This window comes from Canis lupus, chromosome 27, assembly GCF_011100685.1.
Source record: "Canis lupus familiaris isolate Mischka breed German Shepherd chromosome 27, alternate assembly UU_Cfam_GSD_1.0, whole genome shotgun sequence".
NCBI lineage: Eukaryota > Metazoa > Chordata > Mammalia > Carnivora > Canidae > Canis > Canis lupus.
In genome coordinates, this window is record NC_049248.1 from 19762506 (window position 1) to 19780200 (window position 17695).

Below are 17695 nucleotides of genomic sequence, written 5' to 3' on the forward strand. Positions count from 1 at the left end.
ATTTTTAATAAAACCAAAAATGAAATTTCAAACTCCACAAGTCCAAAATTTAACTCTTAAAGACTGACCTACCCAGTCTTCTCATCTGAGTTGCTTTCTTCTCATATGACACATATAATCATTCAGGAAATCATATTAGTCTTCAAAATATCTTTAGGCAGTCTTTCAATTAACTGCTTTATTTTCTGTGCAGCTACTAATTTTTTTGGTGATATTTGAATTTGCAACTCAGAGGCTCCTACCTATATTCCAGGCTCCTTGTGACTGCATTCTAGATTATGCCCTCTTCTGCTCTTCTATCTTGGAGGAATTCACATTCCCTTTATATTACGCATATATAACCATAGTATATTGACATCCACTTTTTCCACCCTCCCTCCTTGTAATCTCCTCACCATTATGTAAATATATTATGTTTTATGTATTGACTATTATTTAAGTGGAATGGAGAATAAGGAGAGAAAATAAGGATTAGGTAAATATGGTTGCTTATTCTGCTCCCTTGAACCAGAAACCCCACATCATCAATAGGGTCTCTTGTCTTTTAAATTCATTCATCCTTTTATTGTATCCATAAATGACAAAATAATAATATGAGTAGATTTATTTTTATTTTTTTATTTTTTTTAGTAGATTTAGTTTTAAATGTGTATCTTGAATTTTATTAACCCAGTTTCATAACAGAAGCTACTTTTTTAAAGCATCATTCTTTAAGATGACTTATGGAAAATTAGTATTTGTGTTCTAACTTTGGACATCATAGGTAGGATAAACATTGGTCTCAGAAGGTCTCCTGAATTTGGGACAATGTTCCTTTGATAATATCTGACACTACAGCCTTAAGGACTAGTATTTTTCTAATATTATCCTTTCATCCTTTGACTGAACACTTGTTTTTCACAGAGAGTTTAGTCACCAGGTTTGAATTGCTAAAAAAAAAAAAAAATCCAACAATCTTTGCTACATATTTTTAATAACCTGACTCAGTTTCTCAGTGTTCTGAACAAAATGAGCAAATATATGACTTGAGTAATAAAGCTGGGAACAAGATGAGAGAAAGTGATGGCATATTAATGAGTAATCTATTTTAAAACATTCATGTCTGGAAGGAATAGGAGAAGTTAAAGAACAATTCCTAGAATTAGAAAATGTGGGCCTCTCTCACATAAAAGTGATAAATTTGAATAAAAGACTTAAATATTCATGTAAGCCAGGTAAGAATTTCATTCTCTAAATAACCCCAATATCAAAGCAGAAATTCAATGGAATTAAATAGATTTTCATAATAGAAAATTTTTAGAATCATTTGGAAAAGGAAATGTGGGAAATATACCCTAATTTCACATGACTTAAAAGAGAAATTGTTATTTCCACATAAAAATAAAGCTAGTTCTAATCTCCTGTTTTGAAGGTTGTTATAAATGTCCCTCTGAGGAATATCTCAAATGCCATTGATGTCTCAGAAATACCATCAATGAACATTTCTTTATCTTGAGTAAAAAACAAAACAAAACAACACCAAAATTTGAGGTTCATAAACAAGAAAAAGTTACCCCCTGTATCCCTATTGATTTTAAAAACAATTAAGTTGTAGTGTATTCTCCAACTCTGGGAAGCATGATATAATAAGGCATTACAGTTTAGTTTTTAATTCACCATCATTCAAAACTTTGGAATTTTGGTGCATATCTTTGCAATCGTTTTCCTTTCCTGTAACCTTTGCCTCTATAAGTACAGTTCCTGAAGAGGCATTTTCACCAGGTAGAAGACGCTTCTTCAACATAATTAGGATTAAAAAGGCTGGAATATAGCTTGTTCCTCTTAGAGCTGCTGGCAAGCCAAGGTAGATGTATCTATCAAAAAAATGTTAAAATATATTAAATCTATATAATAATTAAAATATATTAAATAATAAAGTGTAGTGAGTACGTTAGTTTTGCGTATCTTTAATTTTTAGTATTTCATTCCCATGAAGATTACAGCAGATAATTATAATTGTTTTGCATGTCAATTTTATATAAGTGAACTCACTTATTAATTCTAATGTTTGTTAAATGTTGTTTGGAATTTTTCATTGAGAAAACTCACACTTCTTTTCTTTTCTTCTAATCTTTTGGGTTTTAAAAATCTTTTTACATTGAATTGAACCTCTAAGTGTAAGGCTGAGGGACATCTGGGTGCCTCAGTTGGTTAAGGGACTGCTTCCTGCCTTCTGCTCAGGTCAGGATTCTGGAATTGTGGGATTGCATCCCACATCTGGCTTCCTGCTCAGTGGGGAGCCTGCTTCTCCCTCTGCCCCTCTCCAGCTCATGCTCAAGCATGCACACTCTCATGCTCTCAAATAAATAAAATCTTTAAAAATATATATATAATACTGATAGTGAGCAGGTTTTTTCTAGTATCTAATAAAAATGCTTTCAAAGAAATCCCCATCAATTGTGATTTCTACTCTGTGGGGTTTTTTTTGTTTTGTTTTTGATAACCTTAATTACTTTAAGAAAACTCTTCTTCTATCCTGAGCTTGCTCAAAGTTTAAATATGAATAAGTAAAGTATCACCAAATTATTTTTCTGCATAGTAGAATATTCAAGATTTTACCCCCTTTATTGTGTTAATAAGGTATATTAGATTGATAAATTTTTCTCATACTGAACCATCCTTGCATGCCTAATATAAATTCTATGAGTGAGTTTTTATATATTAGATTTGATTTGCTAATTTTTTATTTAGAATTTTTGCATGCATATTTATAAGTAAAATCAGCCTGTATTTTTTCCTTCTACTGAAGTTGTCTAATGCAAATATCGAGACTGTACTAGTTTTGTAAATCAAGAAATTTTCCCCTTTTTTCCCATTTCTTGGAATGACTTGTATTATGTAGAAATCATCAGTTCATTGAAGGTTTATAAAACTTGTCTTAGGGATGCCTGGGTGGCTCAGTGGTTGGGCATCTGCCTTCAGCTCAGGGTGTGATCACGGGATCTCCATTGGTCCTTATCTGGCTCCCTATGGGGAGCCTGCTTCTCCCTCTGCCGGTGTCTGCCTCTGTCTCTCTGTGTTGCTCATGAATAAATAAATCTTAAAAAAAAAAAAGAATCTGGACGTGGTGCCTTTAGGGATGGGAACTTTTGACTGATTAACATTTTTAAATAGCTATGAAAATATTCATGTTTTCTATGTATTTACAGTAAAATTTGGTAATATACACTCATCTTGAAAACCATCTATTTAATGTTTCTGAATTGTGTGACTAAAATCCCTAAGTATTTGTATTTACATTTCCTTGTTTATTCTCAATAGTATTTATTCGTATCTCCTCTCTATTTGCCTTTTCAGATTATTGTTATTATTATTATATTTTAATCTTTTCAAAAAATAGTGTTTTATTTGTATTGTACCTGTATGGTGTATAGTCCATTTATTAATTTCTGCATCTTTTTAAATTTTTTACTTCTAAAATTTTATTATGAAACACTTTTAAAATACAGAATAAAAGGTTTGTACTTCAAAATGATTAAATTTTGCCATTTTTGTTTGAGACCAATTCAAAAGAAAATACTAATACATTGAAATTCCCTGTATACCCCTATGATATGACCTTTTAGCCCTTTCTAGATGTAAGACTATGTTGAATGTTACGGATTTTGTTCCTAGTTTATTTTTATAGTTTTACAAGGTGCGTATGTTTATATTCATAACATATACAATTACTTTATACGTTTTTACATTTAAAATAATTGGAATAGCACTATATATTTTATTCTGAAAATGTGTTTGTTAGCCCTTCATTTTATAACTATGCTCATACAAAAAAAAAATAAAACTATGCTCATACAGTTCTTCTTTCTTTTTCTTTCTTTCTTTCTTTCTTTCTTTCTTTCTTTCTTTCTTTCTTTCTCTTTCTTTCTTCTTCTTTTAAGATTTCATTTATTTATTCATAACAGACACAGAGAGAGAGAGGCAGAGACATAGGCAAAGGGAGAAGCAGGTTCCCTGCAAGGGACCTGATCTGGACTCAATTCCAGACCCCAGGATTATGTCCTGAGCCAAAGGCAGATGCTCAACCGCTGAGCCACCCAGGCATCCCTACTTTATTTATTTTTAACTATTGCACCACACTTCAATGTGTGAATATACCACAATTTATTAATCAATTCCCTATTGGACACTTGTTTTAACATTTTCTAATATCAATAATACTGCAATAAGTCTCCTTTTAATGTAAACAAGAGTTTCTCTAAAATATGTCTCAGGGTTGTAGAGTACACAGCTTAATAGATATTGCCCAAAAGTTTTCATTAGTTTTTATATATTAACAACATTCTTTATTGTTTACAATGTCTTCTGTTATCAAGAAAATTTAAAAGTTTATAGTCACATTTGCTCATTTTTAAAAAAATTTATTCATGAGAGAGAGAGAGAGGCAGAGAGAGAAGCAGGCTCCATGCAGGGAGCCAGACGTGGGACTCGATACCCGCTCTCCAGGATCACGCCCTGGGCTGAAGGCGGCGCTAAACCGCTGAGCCACCCGGGCTGCCCACATTTACTCATTTCTTGCTATATGGTTTGTGGTTTTGTTTTAACTCAAACACAAAGCAATAAGGATCAAAGATATTAGGTTCTATTGTTGCTGGTGACCTATCTGCTATTGACCTAATTGTCATTTCTTTGTAAGCCACATATTTATTTCTCTGTAATTTATGGGGTTTTTTCCTTTACCTTGAATATTTGTAATTTTGCTCTTATATGTCCATTTATATCTATTCTACTATACATTTTAAGTTCACCTGTGGGGATGCCTAGGTGGCTCAGAGGTTGAGCATCTGCCTTTAGCTCAGGGAGTGATCCTGGACTCCTGGGATTGAGTCCCACATTGGGCTCCCTGCATGGAGTCTGCTTCTCTCTCTGCTTATGTCTCTGACTCTCTCTCTCTGTCTCTCATGAATAAATAAAATCTTAAAAAAAATAAAAAGTTCACCTTTGATATGAAAATTTATGTCTCAAATTCTAGGAAATTTTATGCCATTAATTCTTTAATTTACATCTGACATTTCCTCAATTCTCTTTCTAGAATTTTTTTTGAAGTGTATGCTTTAATTGTTAACTGATCTTTAATATTATCTAGGCATTCATTTTTGTTGAATCACTTCAGATTATTGATTTAATCACTTCAGATTATTGATTATTGATTTATTGATAGATTTTAAAATCTTGATTTAGATTTTTTTTTCTAGATAAATTCTTCTGTGCTCTCTTTCAGTTCACTAATTCTCATGTTAACTATATTAACTTGAAATGTATTGCATATTTAAGATTCTTTTGTTATCTCAATGATATACATTTAATCTCTAATCTTCCCAAGAGTTCTTTTTGATATTCTTATTTCTGCTTGCTTTTTCTTACAATTTCTGGTTCATTTTTAATGGATATTATACCATTTACTTATTATTCTTAATCTTTTTGAGCTGATTAAGCACACTTATTTTAAAGTCTTTGTCAAACTCCTACATTATATTAAATTTGATCTGGAATTAAGTATGTTTCAATTGGTAATTTAAGTGCTTATCTTTTTTTGCCAGTAGAATTATTCAAGTGTTTTTAAGTTTTAGCTTGCAAAACTAAACAATTTTGAGTATTTTGTTGTTGTTGCTGATTGTTCTGACTTTCTTTCTCTGTATTTATTCTTTCAAAATCTCTTTTACAATGACGTTTGTATTTGTTTTCTAGGGCTGCTATAACAAAGCACCACAAAATTGATGGCTTAAAACAAAATAAAGTTGTTCTCACAATTCTGGAGGCTAGAAACCCGAAGTCAAGATGTTGGCATGGCTAGGCTTCTTCTGTAGGCTCCAGGAAAGAATCCTTTCTTGACGCTTCCTAGCTGTTGGTAATTGCCAGCAATCCTTAGCATTCCTTGATTTGTAGATGCAATACTGCAATCTCTACCTCTGTCTCTACATAGCATCTTCCTGTGTATGTGTCCCTTTGCATCTTTTCCTCTTATAAGGACACAGGTGATTGGATTTACAGCCCACATAATCCAGTATGACCTCATCTTAATTTCACTAATTCAAAGACTTATTTCCAAATAAAATCATATGCTGAGATCATGGGTAGATGTGAAATTTTGATGGACACCATTCAATTCAATCCAAGAGTGATGAATACCACCTCATGAATTAAAGCATTCAATCTGGATCTGATCTCTTGACTTCCTAAAAGTATTTTATTTTCTTTTTGGAAGCTGATCACCTAGAAACCACTGCACATTTCTAGGTTTAAAGGCTTTGCATTTAGGCTTTGCTCTCAGCTCTGTTTATTTCTTTATGTTTATTCTTTATGTTTCTGTTCAATTTCTAGTTCAGGAAAACTAGATATGCTAGATAACGTTTTTATTATCTTTGAACCCAGATATATCCCTTCGGAATATAAAAATTATATTGTATCTACTGTTCTTATTTGAAATAGGAAATATATCAGTACATAACTTATCAAATTATTTATCAGGGTTTTATTTACTTTATTTGAAGTTACATTGTCCTTTTCCTTAATTCTGAGTTCACTAATTTTCAGTCTTTTAAAAAACATATATACATTTAAAGGCCTAAATACACATTTGAGTACTGGCGTAGCTTTGTCCCACAAGTTTTCCTATGACAGGAGTTCTAGTCATTTTATTATTTGTATTAGAACTTATTCTTTGACCTATGAGTAATTTCAAATGTGAGGCTTTGGCAAAATTTTATCATGGGTTTCTAACTGCATTACATTATGGACAGAAAATAGTGGTTATATATATATTATCAACACTTTTTTTTAACTTTGTGGCATTGGACTTAGTTGTAATAAATGCTTCTTATAGGCCTGAGAAAAATATATATTCTCTTGGTTGGGCTTTTTAAAATTGTTATATATTAGATAACTCTTGTACAATTTGGTGGTTCAAAATTTTCTCTATCATCAATGATTTTTTTGTCTATATTTTCTATTCACCTGTTTGGAAAGTGTGTTGAAATTTTCCACTCTGATTTAGATTTCTTGTAATTTTGTAAATTTTTTGTTTTATATATTCAAGATTATGTTAATAGATATACATGGGTTGATGGCTGTTACATATTATTGATAAAATGTTTCTTTGGGGGATCCCTGGGTGGCACAGTGGTTTGGTGCCTGCCTTTGGCCCAGGGCACGACCCTGGAGACCCGGGATTGAATCTCACGTTGGGCTCCCAGTGCATGGAGCCTGCTTCTCCCTCTGCCTATGTCTCTGCCTCTCTCTCTTTCTCTCTCTGTGACTATCATAAAAAAAAAATGTTTCTTTGATTACTAAGTAACATTCTTCTTTATTAATCATTTTTCATTATTTATTTATTTATTTATTTATTTATTTATTTATTTATTTATTTATTTTTAAAGTAGGATCCATGCCCAGAATGGAACCCAATGCAGGGTTTGAACTCACAACCCTGAGAACAAGACCTGAGCTGAAATCAAGAGTTGGAACTTAACTGACTGAGCCAACCAGGTGCCCCAATCCTTTTCAATTTAAATTCTATTTTGTCTCACAGTCATTAATATAACCACAGAAATTTGATTTTAATATATGTCTGGTATATCTTTTCTGACCTTCATCTTTAGCCTTTCTTCATATTATATTTTGTAGGCAGTGTCTTACAAATAGCATATAGCTAGAATTTTGAAAACATTGAAATTCATGTGAAGTCATTATCTTTTTAAGAAGCAAATTCATTTGCTTTACATTTATTGTGAAACTTGGTATACTTAGGCTTATATTTTCAAATTATTTTGTGTGTTTTTATTTTCCTATTTCTTACTTCCATTTAATTTTCCTTAATCTTTTTCTTCTTTTCTATTGGCGTCAAGTAAATATAAGTGGCCATCCTTTTAGCCTTACATTTTTGGCAAAATTTAAAGTTAATCAGCATTTCTGTTCTTAAGAACTATAAAAGACTCCTAGATTTTACCTGGATTTTAAGCTAACAGGCTAGCCTGCCACAGTTGCATGGATACTGGTTCAAGATACAAGACTTCCATGTCAGAGACAAAGGACTTTTTTACTCACAGTACAGAAATCAGCAAAAGCTGCGAGTTCAGGCTGGTTTTCCTTAATCTTCAAGTCCCAAAGGAATCCCATGGTGAAAGACCTATGTGGACCTTGTGCACACAATGGGTTTGGATCACAGCTGAGAAATCCTGAGTTTAGGAAATCCCATTCTTTTAAATGGGCTACAAGCAAATCTGCCAACCTTTGACCTAGAGAGAGTTATTATTTTTATCATCCTAGACAGCAAACTCTAGAGATAGGAAAACATCATCTATATCTTCCAAGGTCATTTACTATTCAAACGTCCTTGAAAAGATAGTTCAAAAAAAAGCCTCTGCTAACAAGGTATGCAGAAATGTAAGAGACCCATGGAGAACTGTCTACTAACAATATCCACCTCCTGTTTCTACACAATATTTATATGTGGTGAATTTTCTCATGAGTACACTACTTTATCAGCCACTCCAATTAATCTGACTGATAGAGGATGGTACCAAATATAATTATTTTGTCTGAAATAGCATTTAATTAAGGCTACTATCAAAATGAATCTTGGCAGCAGGTTGAGGCCAATCTACACTAGTGATCCTCAGGGTTTTTCGACTGTGAATCAAACCCATTGCATACACAGTATGTGCTTGGGCCCACCTTCACATTACCCCTGTAGAGCTATAGGGGAACAGAGAACTGATGAAAACATGAATCTCATGTTGTCTGCTCTCTTCACAGTTCTCCACATATATCATTTTACTAATCAAGATAAGAAATGTGTGGGAAATATCAGAAAGGGAGACAGAACATAAAGACTCCTAACTCTGGGAAACGAACTAGGGGTGGTGGAAGGGGAGGAGGGCGGGGGGTGGGGGTGAATGGGTGACGGGCACTGAGGGGGGCACTTGACGGGATGAGCACTGGGTGTTATTCTGTATGTTGGTAAATTGAACACCAATAAAAAAATAATTTATTTAAAAAAAAAGATAAGACCTTAGAATGTTTTAAACAATGCTAAATTGTTTTTTAGTAAATGAATTTTTGTACTGCTTCGTCAGGAGAAATTAATACAAATTTAAACAAAATTCAGGTTTCCAAATGAAAAAGAATATGAAAATAGAGCAAAATGGAAGCATTTCGTTAAAAAACACATTAATATTATCTTGAGTTTTGTTTAAAATCAGACTTATATTAACAAAAGAATAAGCCTTTATGAAGACTATTGTGTCAGCAAAATTTAATGGAGGAAAAATATCATTTTGAAAAATAGAGGTAGATGTGAAAGGAAGTAAAGATTCAGGCTAGTAAGGTATAAAAATGAGGTAAGATGAAATGGGAATGCTTTAGAGAGTAATTTAATTTAGATAGGTAGTTTATGTACAGCTATTACTTTCAATAATGTATTGATTGCAACCAATTTAGCAAAGATCACTTAAAAAGGCAAGTCATCCATGCTTATATTTAACAAGTACTTTGAGTATAGTGAGAATATAAGATTCTATGTATAAATGAGTAATAAATATATAGTATTAGCATATATTCTGGAAACACAGTCAAAGGTAGTCTGTGTACCTGACAAAGAAAATGCTATACATGAATAGTGCCACTTTATGTACAGGCTGTGCTTAGAAAGTAATTCTTTAAAAAATTTATTATCTTTACCTGAAGTTGGTAGAATCATATATCCTGCATGCCCCTGACTCACCACATTTCAACATTCCCCAATGTAAACATGTAGAATCCACTAAAGCTCCAAAATAAATAGGTGCAGGAATTCCAGCTACAATTAAAGAAGGGAGAAAGAAAAATCCATCAACAAGGTAAGAATTAAAGCACATTATTTTGTTTGAAAACATTTTAATTTTCTCTATTTGTAGAACAAATAAAGTTTAACAAAATATGAATAAAATGATTTAAATTTATTTTTAGAAATCAGAAGTTACTTTTACTATAAAGTTTCCAAATTATAAAGGATAAGTAATGTGATGGATAAATGCAACATAAACATTATTGATATAGAAAAACATTGAATTAATGATTCTTTATATTTTTCCTGCATTTTTCTGGACCAATCACATGTACATTTTACTTTAACAAAGCATTTTGTTGTTGTTGTTCATTTGCTTTTCAAATCTTCTAATAGATAAAAAGTAGAATTAAGTTCAGATAGATCTTTTTTAAGTAAAAGGGGGAAGTTCTCTATTTCTTCTTGTACCTCATTCTCATACAAATTACAAAGTGCTATAAGCAGAAGGGATATTTGCTAGACTGTTACTTCAAGAGTATGATTTAATTTTCTTAGTATTTAATAATGTTTTGATATGATGTTGGAAAAATTACTATTTTTACCAAATACTCTTGTGCAAAATGTATGTAACCCCACACCAAGAGACTTCTCTTCAGGCTTGATACACCTAAAAACAAAAGGTAAATTCATAAATAAAATAAAAGTAGAGCTTTAAACTTTGTCATGGTTTCATGGTTTCTTTAAAAACTATATGCAAGTAACACACTGGGGACCAGATTTTTTTTTTTTTTTTTTTTTTTTTTTTTTTTTTTTGCATGCTCAGGTCTTGGTTATCCAAGGTCTAATTATTCAGCCTATAGCCTACACAGGACCTCTACTTCTGGTCCTTGGCATTTACCCATCATTTTTGCTCATTCATTTCTATCAGAGAGTTATCAAAGAAGAAAGTATGTCATATCAATTTCTACCCCAATATCCACTTATTGAAGTGGTAGTTCTTGATTAAATCTTTAGCCTAAAACAAAAATGATGCAACCCTAGCTGTATTTAACTTATTTATGTTGACAAAATACAGAAAAGCTGAGAATGTATATAAGTAAATTTAAGGCAGAAAGAGACTAAAAATTTTCAAAGGGATGTGGTCAAGAAATCCAAAGCAAATATATTTTAAATGATTTGGTATCATTTCAAGAGTCACACAGAAATCTCCATTCTCTCCAAAAATTCCCCCACTTTTGCACTGTTGCTTGAAATTCCTATAGAAATGAAGACTATAATTCCCCACTGGACTTTTTTTGTGTCCCACTCCAGCATCAGCATGATTAGCTATATAAAAATTATAATTTTTAATTATAGTTCCACTATATTCCCTTCCTTTCCCTGATTAATTCAAAGCTGAGAAAATAAAAGCAGCTTTCTTCACAAAAGCATGCAATACATTTTTAGCATGTCAATAAAATGACAGTACATTTTCTCAATGTAAGTGTTTTAGTATAAAATTTGAAAAAATCTCATAAGTTGATCTAGACATTATCTTCCTGATGCATAGGTTATTTAGACAACATCAATGATTTTACTTAGAAGTTAAGAAAAGCCAGAAAGACCTATCATGATCCTCTTGGTCCCATGGTTTCCATTTAATACAGAGAATAGGGCATTTCAACTTTACTGAAGAATTTTTTCTTTCCCATTTATCTCTCACAGAAGCATGAAATACTATAGTGAAGAAATTATTTAACTGTTTAAGCAGTTTAAACTGTTCTATGAACTTTATCATTGATAGTCATTGATAATAATGTCAATGTCTAGAATCCAAGAATCAGAAAAATTAGCATACAAATCATGAGAAAATGCTGAGAAAAATTGAAATCATTTTTCAGGTTGGCAGAATAGCATTGATGTTTCACCCTCTACCATCATGGTAGGAGATCCCGGGGAGATTCCGCAAAAATAGAAACACAAGTAATACTAATAAAAATCCAGTGGTTAACGTCCACCATATGACCCTGGCAAGTGATGGGGGAAGATAATAGAGATGTGAAGAGAGCCTGATTAGATACTTATTTTATTAGGGGGTAGATATTAATACTGAAAAGTTTTGAAAGTAAAACATTAATGTGGTTAAGAATTTCAATAATCAGGTTAACTATTTGAACTGCTTTCAAAGAAGCAGAACATCCAATATATACAGTAGTTCCCCCTTATCTGTGGTTTCACTTTCTATGCTTTGCATTAACCCACAGTCAACTAGAGTCCAGAAGCAGATGGTCCACCTGCTGGCATATCATTGGAAGATCAAAAGCAGCTGAATACTACAATCCCTGTATCACAATGCCTACTTCATTCAACTTCTTTCATCTCATCATGTAGGCATTTTATCATCTCATATCATTACAAGAAGAAAAAGGGTAAGTATAGTGCAATGAGATATTTTTATAGAGTGAGAGAGACCACATGCACTTAACTTTCATTAAAGTATATTGTTTCAATTGTTCCATTTTATTATTAGTTATTGTTGTTAATCTGTTGCTGTGTCACATTTGTAAATTAGACTATATCATAGCTATGTATATATAGGAAAAAATATAATATGTGTAGGGTTTGGTACTATCCCTGGTTTCAGAACTAAGAAATGAATATAATTCCTTGAAAGAAATAACTAAAAGATAAAGAAGAGAATTAAGTGACGCTAATAACAGAAGTATAATGATCAAAAGCACATTTGCATCCTATAATATAGTCTCTAAATACATAAATTTAAAAACTGACAGTATTATAGGGGGAAATGCATCAACAATATTTAAAGATTTTAACACCTATGTCTGAAAAACTGATGAGTTACATTTACAAAATTTTGGTAACACAATGCTTTACTGCAATCCAAGAGATATGGGAACTGTAAACCCCAAATGCAGAAGTAACTCATTCTTTTCAGAAACTCATGAAATACTTAAAAAATGCACTAGACCCCAATGAAAGCTTCAATATCCCATCTCCCCAACCTGTTATCTTTCATATCATGTTCTCTGAATATAAAAATCAATAACAATAATAAAAGAATAAGTATAGAAAGTTCTTATAGATGTGATATATATTATATAACACATTAATAAATAAACTTTGGTCTAGCGGGGCAAATAATAAAAGAAACCACAAAATAGTTAGAAATAAACCTCACAGAAAATGCTAGTTGAGGCATAGCTAAAGTAATACTTGAAACGAAATGTATAGCCTTATACAGTACAGAATGAAAATAGTGATCTAAGTATTAAACTCAAATCATTGGATAAAGAACTACAGAGCAAGTCTAAAAGCAAAAAAAAAATTAAGAAGAGCAGAAATACATGAAATAAAGATTAACAAAACTAAAACCTGATTATTTTTAAAATATTTTATTTATTTATTCATGAGAGACACAGAAAGAGAGAGAGGCAGAGACATAGGCAGAGGAGAAGTAGGCTTCATGCAGGAAACCCAGTGTGGAACTCGATCCTGGGACTCGAGGATCACAGCTTGAGCCAAAGGCAGATGCTCAACCATTGAGCCACCCAGGCTTCCCTAAAACCTGATTCTTCAAAAGAAGAAAAATAGAAAAGCCTCTGCAACAATGATCAATAAAAAATAAAAAAGAGGAAATAAGCAAAACACCTAATAAAACAGGGAAAACCTTTCAGATACATCAGAGTATCAGAATGATAAAATAATATTATAAATATCTATGTACTAACAAGCATACAACAGGTATAAGTAGAAATTGAAAGTGTGAATAGGCACTAACACTGAATAAATGGAAATCATAATGAAATATCACTGTCCTAATGAGCCCAACATGTAAACACTTTTATAGGTGCATTTATATAACTTTTAACAGCCAGATATTTAATATAAATAGTTTCAGAAATTAAAATATAGAAAATTTATCAATTCATTTTTGGGGGCCTCAAATGATTCCAAATAAAAAAAAAGAATAAAAAATAGGTCTTGGGATCCCTGGGTGGCGCAGCGGTTTGGCGCCTGCCTTTGGCCCAGGGCGCGATCCTGGAGACCCGGGATCAAATCCCACGTCGGGCTCCTGGTGCTTGGAGCCTGCTTCTCCCTCTGCCTATGTCTCTGCCTCTCTCTCTCTCTCTGTGACTATCATAAATAATAAATAAAAGAAAAAAAAAAAAATAGGTCTTTATTGCTTATCAACATAGATATAACAATTTAAATAAAGTATTATTTAAACAAACCAAATCATATATGAAACATACTGTAACTGGGGCACCAAGGTAGCTCAGTAGGTTAAGCATCCTTCTTCTGATTTTAGCTTGGGTCAGGGTCTCAGGATTGTGAGATTGGGCCCCTCATCAGGCTCCATGCTCAGCAGGGAGTCTGCTTGAGATTATCTCTCTCCCTCTCTCCCTGCCCCTCCCCTCTTCAAATAAATAAATAAAATCTTTTAAAAATATACCATAACTATGGTTTTTCTCATCCATGCAAACAGTTCAACATAAAAAGCTACCACTTAATTTTACTACACTAAAAACACTACGCAGAAAAGTTACAAAAGTCATAGATGCAGAAAAATACATTTAATAAAGTTTAATACATATTTCATTAGTAAAGACTTAGAAACTAGATGAAAACTATATACTGAAAATCTATAGCAAGTCTCATAATGGAAAAAGTTGTATGGCTTCCATTAAGATTAGAAAAGTACAAGAATACTCAGTATCACCACTATTGTTTAATAGAGTTTTGGTCTACGTTGATGCTCTAAGAAAATTTCAAAAGTCTAAGATGTGTAAGGCTTAGAAGTGAAGAGATAAAACTCTCCATATTTGCACATATTTATATATAAAAAGCCTAACAAAATAAACAACTACTAGAATAAGAAAAGTTGCTGGATTATAAACTTTAAAAAATTAACAACATTCCTCTAAATCAACAATAATCAACTAGAAAATATAAAATAGTACCACTTACAATCACAAATATTTACATACCTGTATGTATCCATAAAAATATATCCATATCTCTGTGTGGACTGATATATGTGGATATGAATATATTTATTATTATAATGACATAATTTCATATGTATGTATACATTTGTATATAATGTGTATATTATCTATAGAAGAAAAGTTAAATAAATGGAAAGATTTGATTTTCACAAATATTTGATGCCAGATTTTCTCCAAATAATCTATGGAATCCACACAAACTCCATCAAAATTCCTATGTGAGCATAAGGATCCATACATCAGTAGCTAAATCAATTTGTGAAGAAAAGAATAAAGAAAGAGCAAAGGTGTTGGGGTGGGTGGGTAAAGAAGAGTTTATCATATGAGATATTAACATATACCATGTCAAAGTAAGACAATCAATATGGTACTGTATGAAAACAAACAAAACTGTAAAATAAGCATAAAAGTGAAAATTGACTCATGTAATATTAAAAACTGGAGATATGGTAAAGGTAGCACCACAAATCAACAGAGAAGGGACCTCTTATTTATATTGATGCTGGAAAAACTGCTTTATTATATGGAAAAAAATAACACTGAATAACTATCTCCCTTGCATCATACATAAAGATAGACTTGAGATGGTTTAAAGAACCATATGTAAAAGGTGAAGCTGTAAAGCTATTAGGATAAAATTTAGGGGAATATTTTTATAAATTAGGAGCATAAAAACACTTTTAAAATGTGACTCTCCAATACATAAACCCTAAAGTAAGAAAATTATTAGATTTCAGTACAATAAAATTTAAGATTTAAGTTCATAAAAGATGCTTTGGAGAAATTTTAAAAAGATGAGAGAGGAGGAGATAATTGTATCATGTAAACAAATATTACATTAATATTTATAATTTAGTGGTGACTGGGTGGCTTCGCTAGTTTGGTGTCTGCCTTTACTCAGGTCATGATCTCAGGGTCTTGGGATCAAGCCCCACATCTGGCTCCTCACTCAGTGGGGAGTCTGCTTCTTCCTCTCCCTCTACCGCTACCACCTGCTCATGCTCTCTTTTGGTCTATCTCAAATAAATAAATGAAATATTTAAAAACTTAATATTTATAATTTAGACAGCAATCAGCAAAATCACCAAGAAAAATATAAGAAATATAATACAAAATGGGCAAAGAAAGTCAATAAACATCTTGAATCAGAAGCCTAAATAGTTATTAAAAGTTTGAAGAGATACTTAAATATACTGAATTAGGAAATCGCATATTAAAACATCAGTGAGCTACCATTTTACACGTGTTGGAGTAGTCAACATCAGAAAGTAAGATAATTCCAAGTGTTAGTGAGGCTGTAAGGAGGTAGGAACTCCCATGTAGTGAAGGTGTGAGATAACTCATAAGTACTAGTAGTACTTGGTGAGTTTATCTATGCCTATACCTTATGAACCAAAGCATATATAAATATAGCACAATACCTCCTTGTGTGAATATAAAAACACAAACTCACAAAAAATATTAGCATTTCACAGAGGATAATCCATATTTATCATTTTAATGTGGGTGACTATGATAAGAGGGAGTGAAAAATAGAATGAAAAAAGCAAAAATAAAACAAGAATGAAAACTTATCCTAGCCTATAAGGATAATGTGCTATGGACTGAGAATTGCAATTATCTTAACTCTGCTTCAAAGTTCCAGTAAAATATGAAGAAGAGATAAAAATGCACATTTTGCTTAGTAGGAATGTTTATGATTGTTTTCTAGGCATGCAAAACGCTGGAACTGAATGCACACATGTGTACTACACCAAGTCTGAATCCTAGCTCTGCAGTTTCCTAGTTTTAGAAAGTCCTTCATCATTTGTATCTCATGATAGCCTTGTAAAAAAAGTTGAGTATTTATTATTATGCCTATTTGTTTTTTAAAAAATGAAGCTAAGAAAAATCAAGTGACCTGTTTATGCCCTGTAGATAGTAAGTGGTGACACCAAGGTTTCTTTTTTTTTTTTTTTAATTTTTATTTATTTATGATAGTTACAGAGAGAGAGAGAGGCAGAGACACAGGCAGAGGGAGAAGCAGGCTCCATGCACCGGGAGCCCGATGTGGGATTCGATCCGGGGTCTCCAGGATCGCGCCCTGGGCCAAAGGCAGGCGCCAAACCGCTGCGCCACCCAGGGATCCCGACACCAAGGTTTCTGACAGCTTTACACTCTGCTGTCCTGTAGCTTGAACTGTATGAAATGACTGCTAAGTAACCACTCTTTATCTATCAAAATGACCATTTCATATGGGTTACACTAAAATTTAATGTTTCTTCTTGTGTCAACAATGAGAGGTTCACATAATTTAGCTGCAAAAAATAAGGCAGGAAAGATAAAGAGGGAAATGCTAAAAGATGAATTTCATATCCCTAAACATCAAAATTTTATAAAATTCAACAATATCTAATATAAAATTCTTAATACATGATATAAAAGAGCACTGAATTCTTAGATAATATAGGCTTCAAGTGGCTTTTTTAGAAAAAGATACCTTAGTAAAGGACCAAGAAGGAATCCAAATAAAGAAAATTTTTGTACCTTAGAAGAACCATATATCCAGGGATCGCAGATAAAGAATAAATGAAACTGCCAATTGCTGACAAGATTAAAAAGTACTGGAGCATCATGGAACAGTCATATCCTTTGTCACACAGCCCAAGAACTGCAGATGAATTTCCTGAGGTTTGAATGCAGCTACAATTTTGGAACACCTATCAAAAAATAATATATTATCCTATTTAAGAAAGTAAAATTTTGAACACACATCACAAATATTTTCTACATAGCTAACTGGATCAAGATGGAGACTATTTATTCCCTTTATTCTCATCTCTATTATGGTGCTTCTCATGATTATAGCTTAAAACAAAACATGGAAGTGTGGTTTTAGAAAAAT

General features: G+C 32.3%; 1 protein-coding gene across 6 annotated transcripts in view; it reads right to left on the reverse strand.

The window, feature by feature from the left end:
* Positions 1–575: 575 nt before the first annotated feature.
* SLCO1A2 (solute carrier organic anion transporter family member 1A2) overlaps positions 576–17695 on the reverse strand; it is a 118675-nt gene continuing 101555 nt past the window's right edge. For 5 of the 6 annotated variants that reach the window (XM_038576976.1, XM_038576980.1, XM_038576979.1 and 2 more), the window contains 4 exons: positions 17338–17510; positions 10405–10469; positions 9718–9835; positions 577–1853 (listed from right to left, as the gene is read on the reverse strand). In XM_038576976.1, the coding sequence (XP_038432904.1) occupies positions 1634–1853; positions 9718–9835; positions 10405–10469; positions 17338–17510 (576 nt within the window). In that variant the 3' untranslated portion in view covers positions 577–1633. Of the gene's footprint in view, positions 1854–9717; positions 9836–10404; positions 10470–17337; positions 17511–17695 lie in introns of all 6 variants that reach the window. The other variant, XM_038576978.1, reaches the window with a different exon arrangement.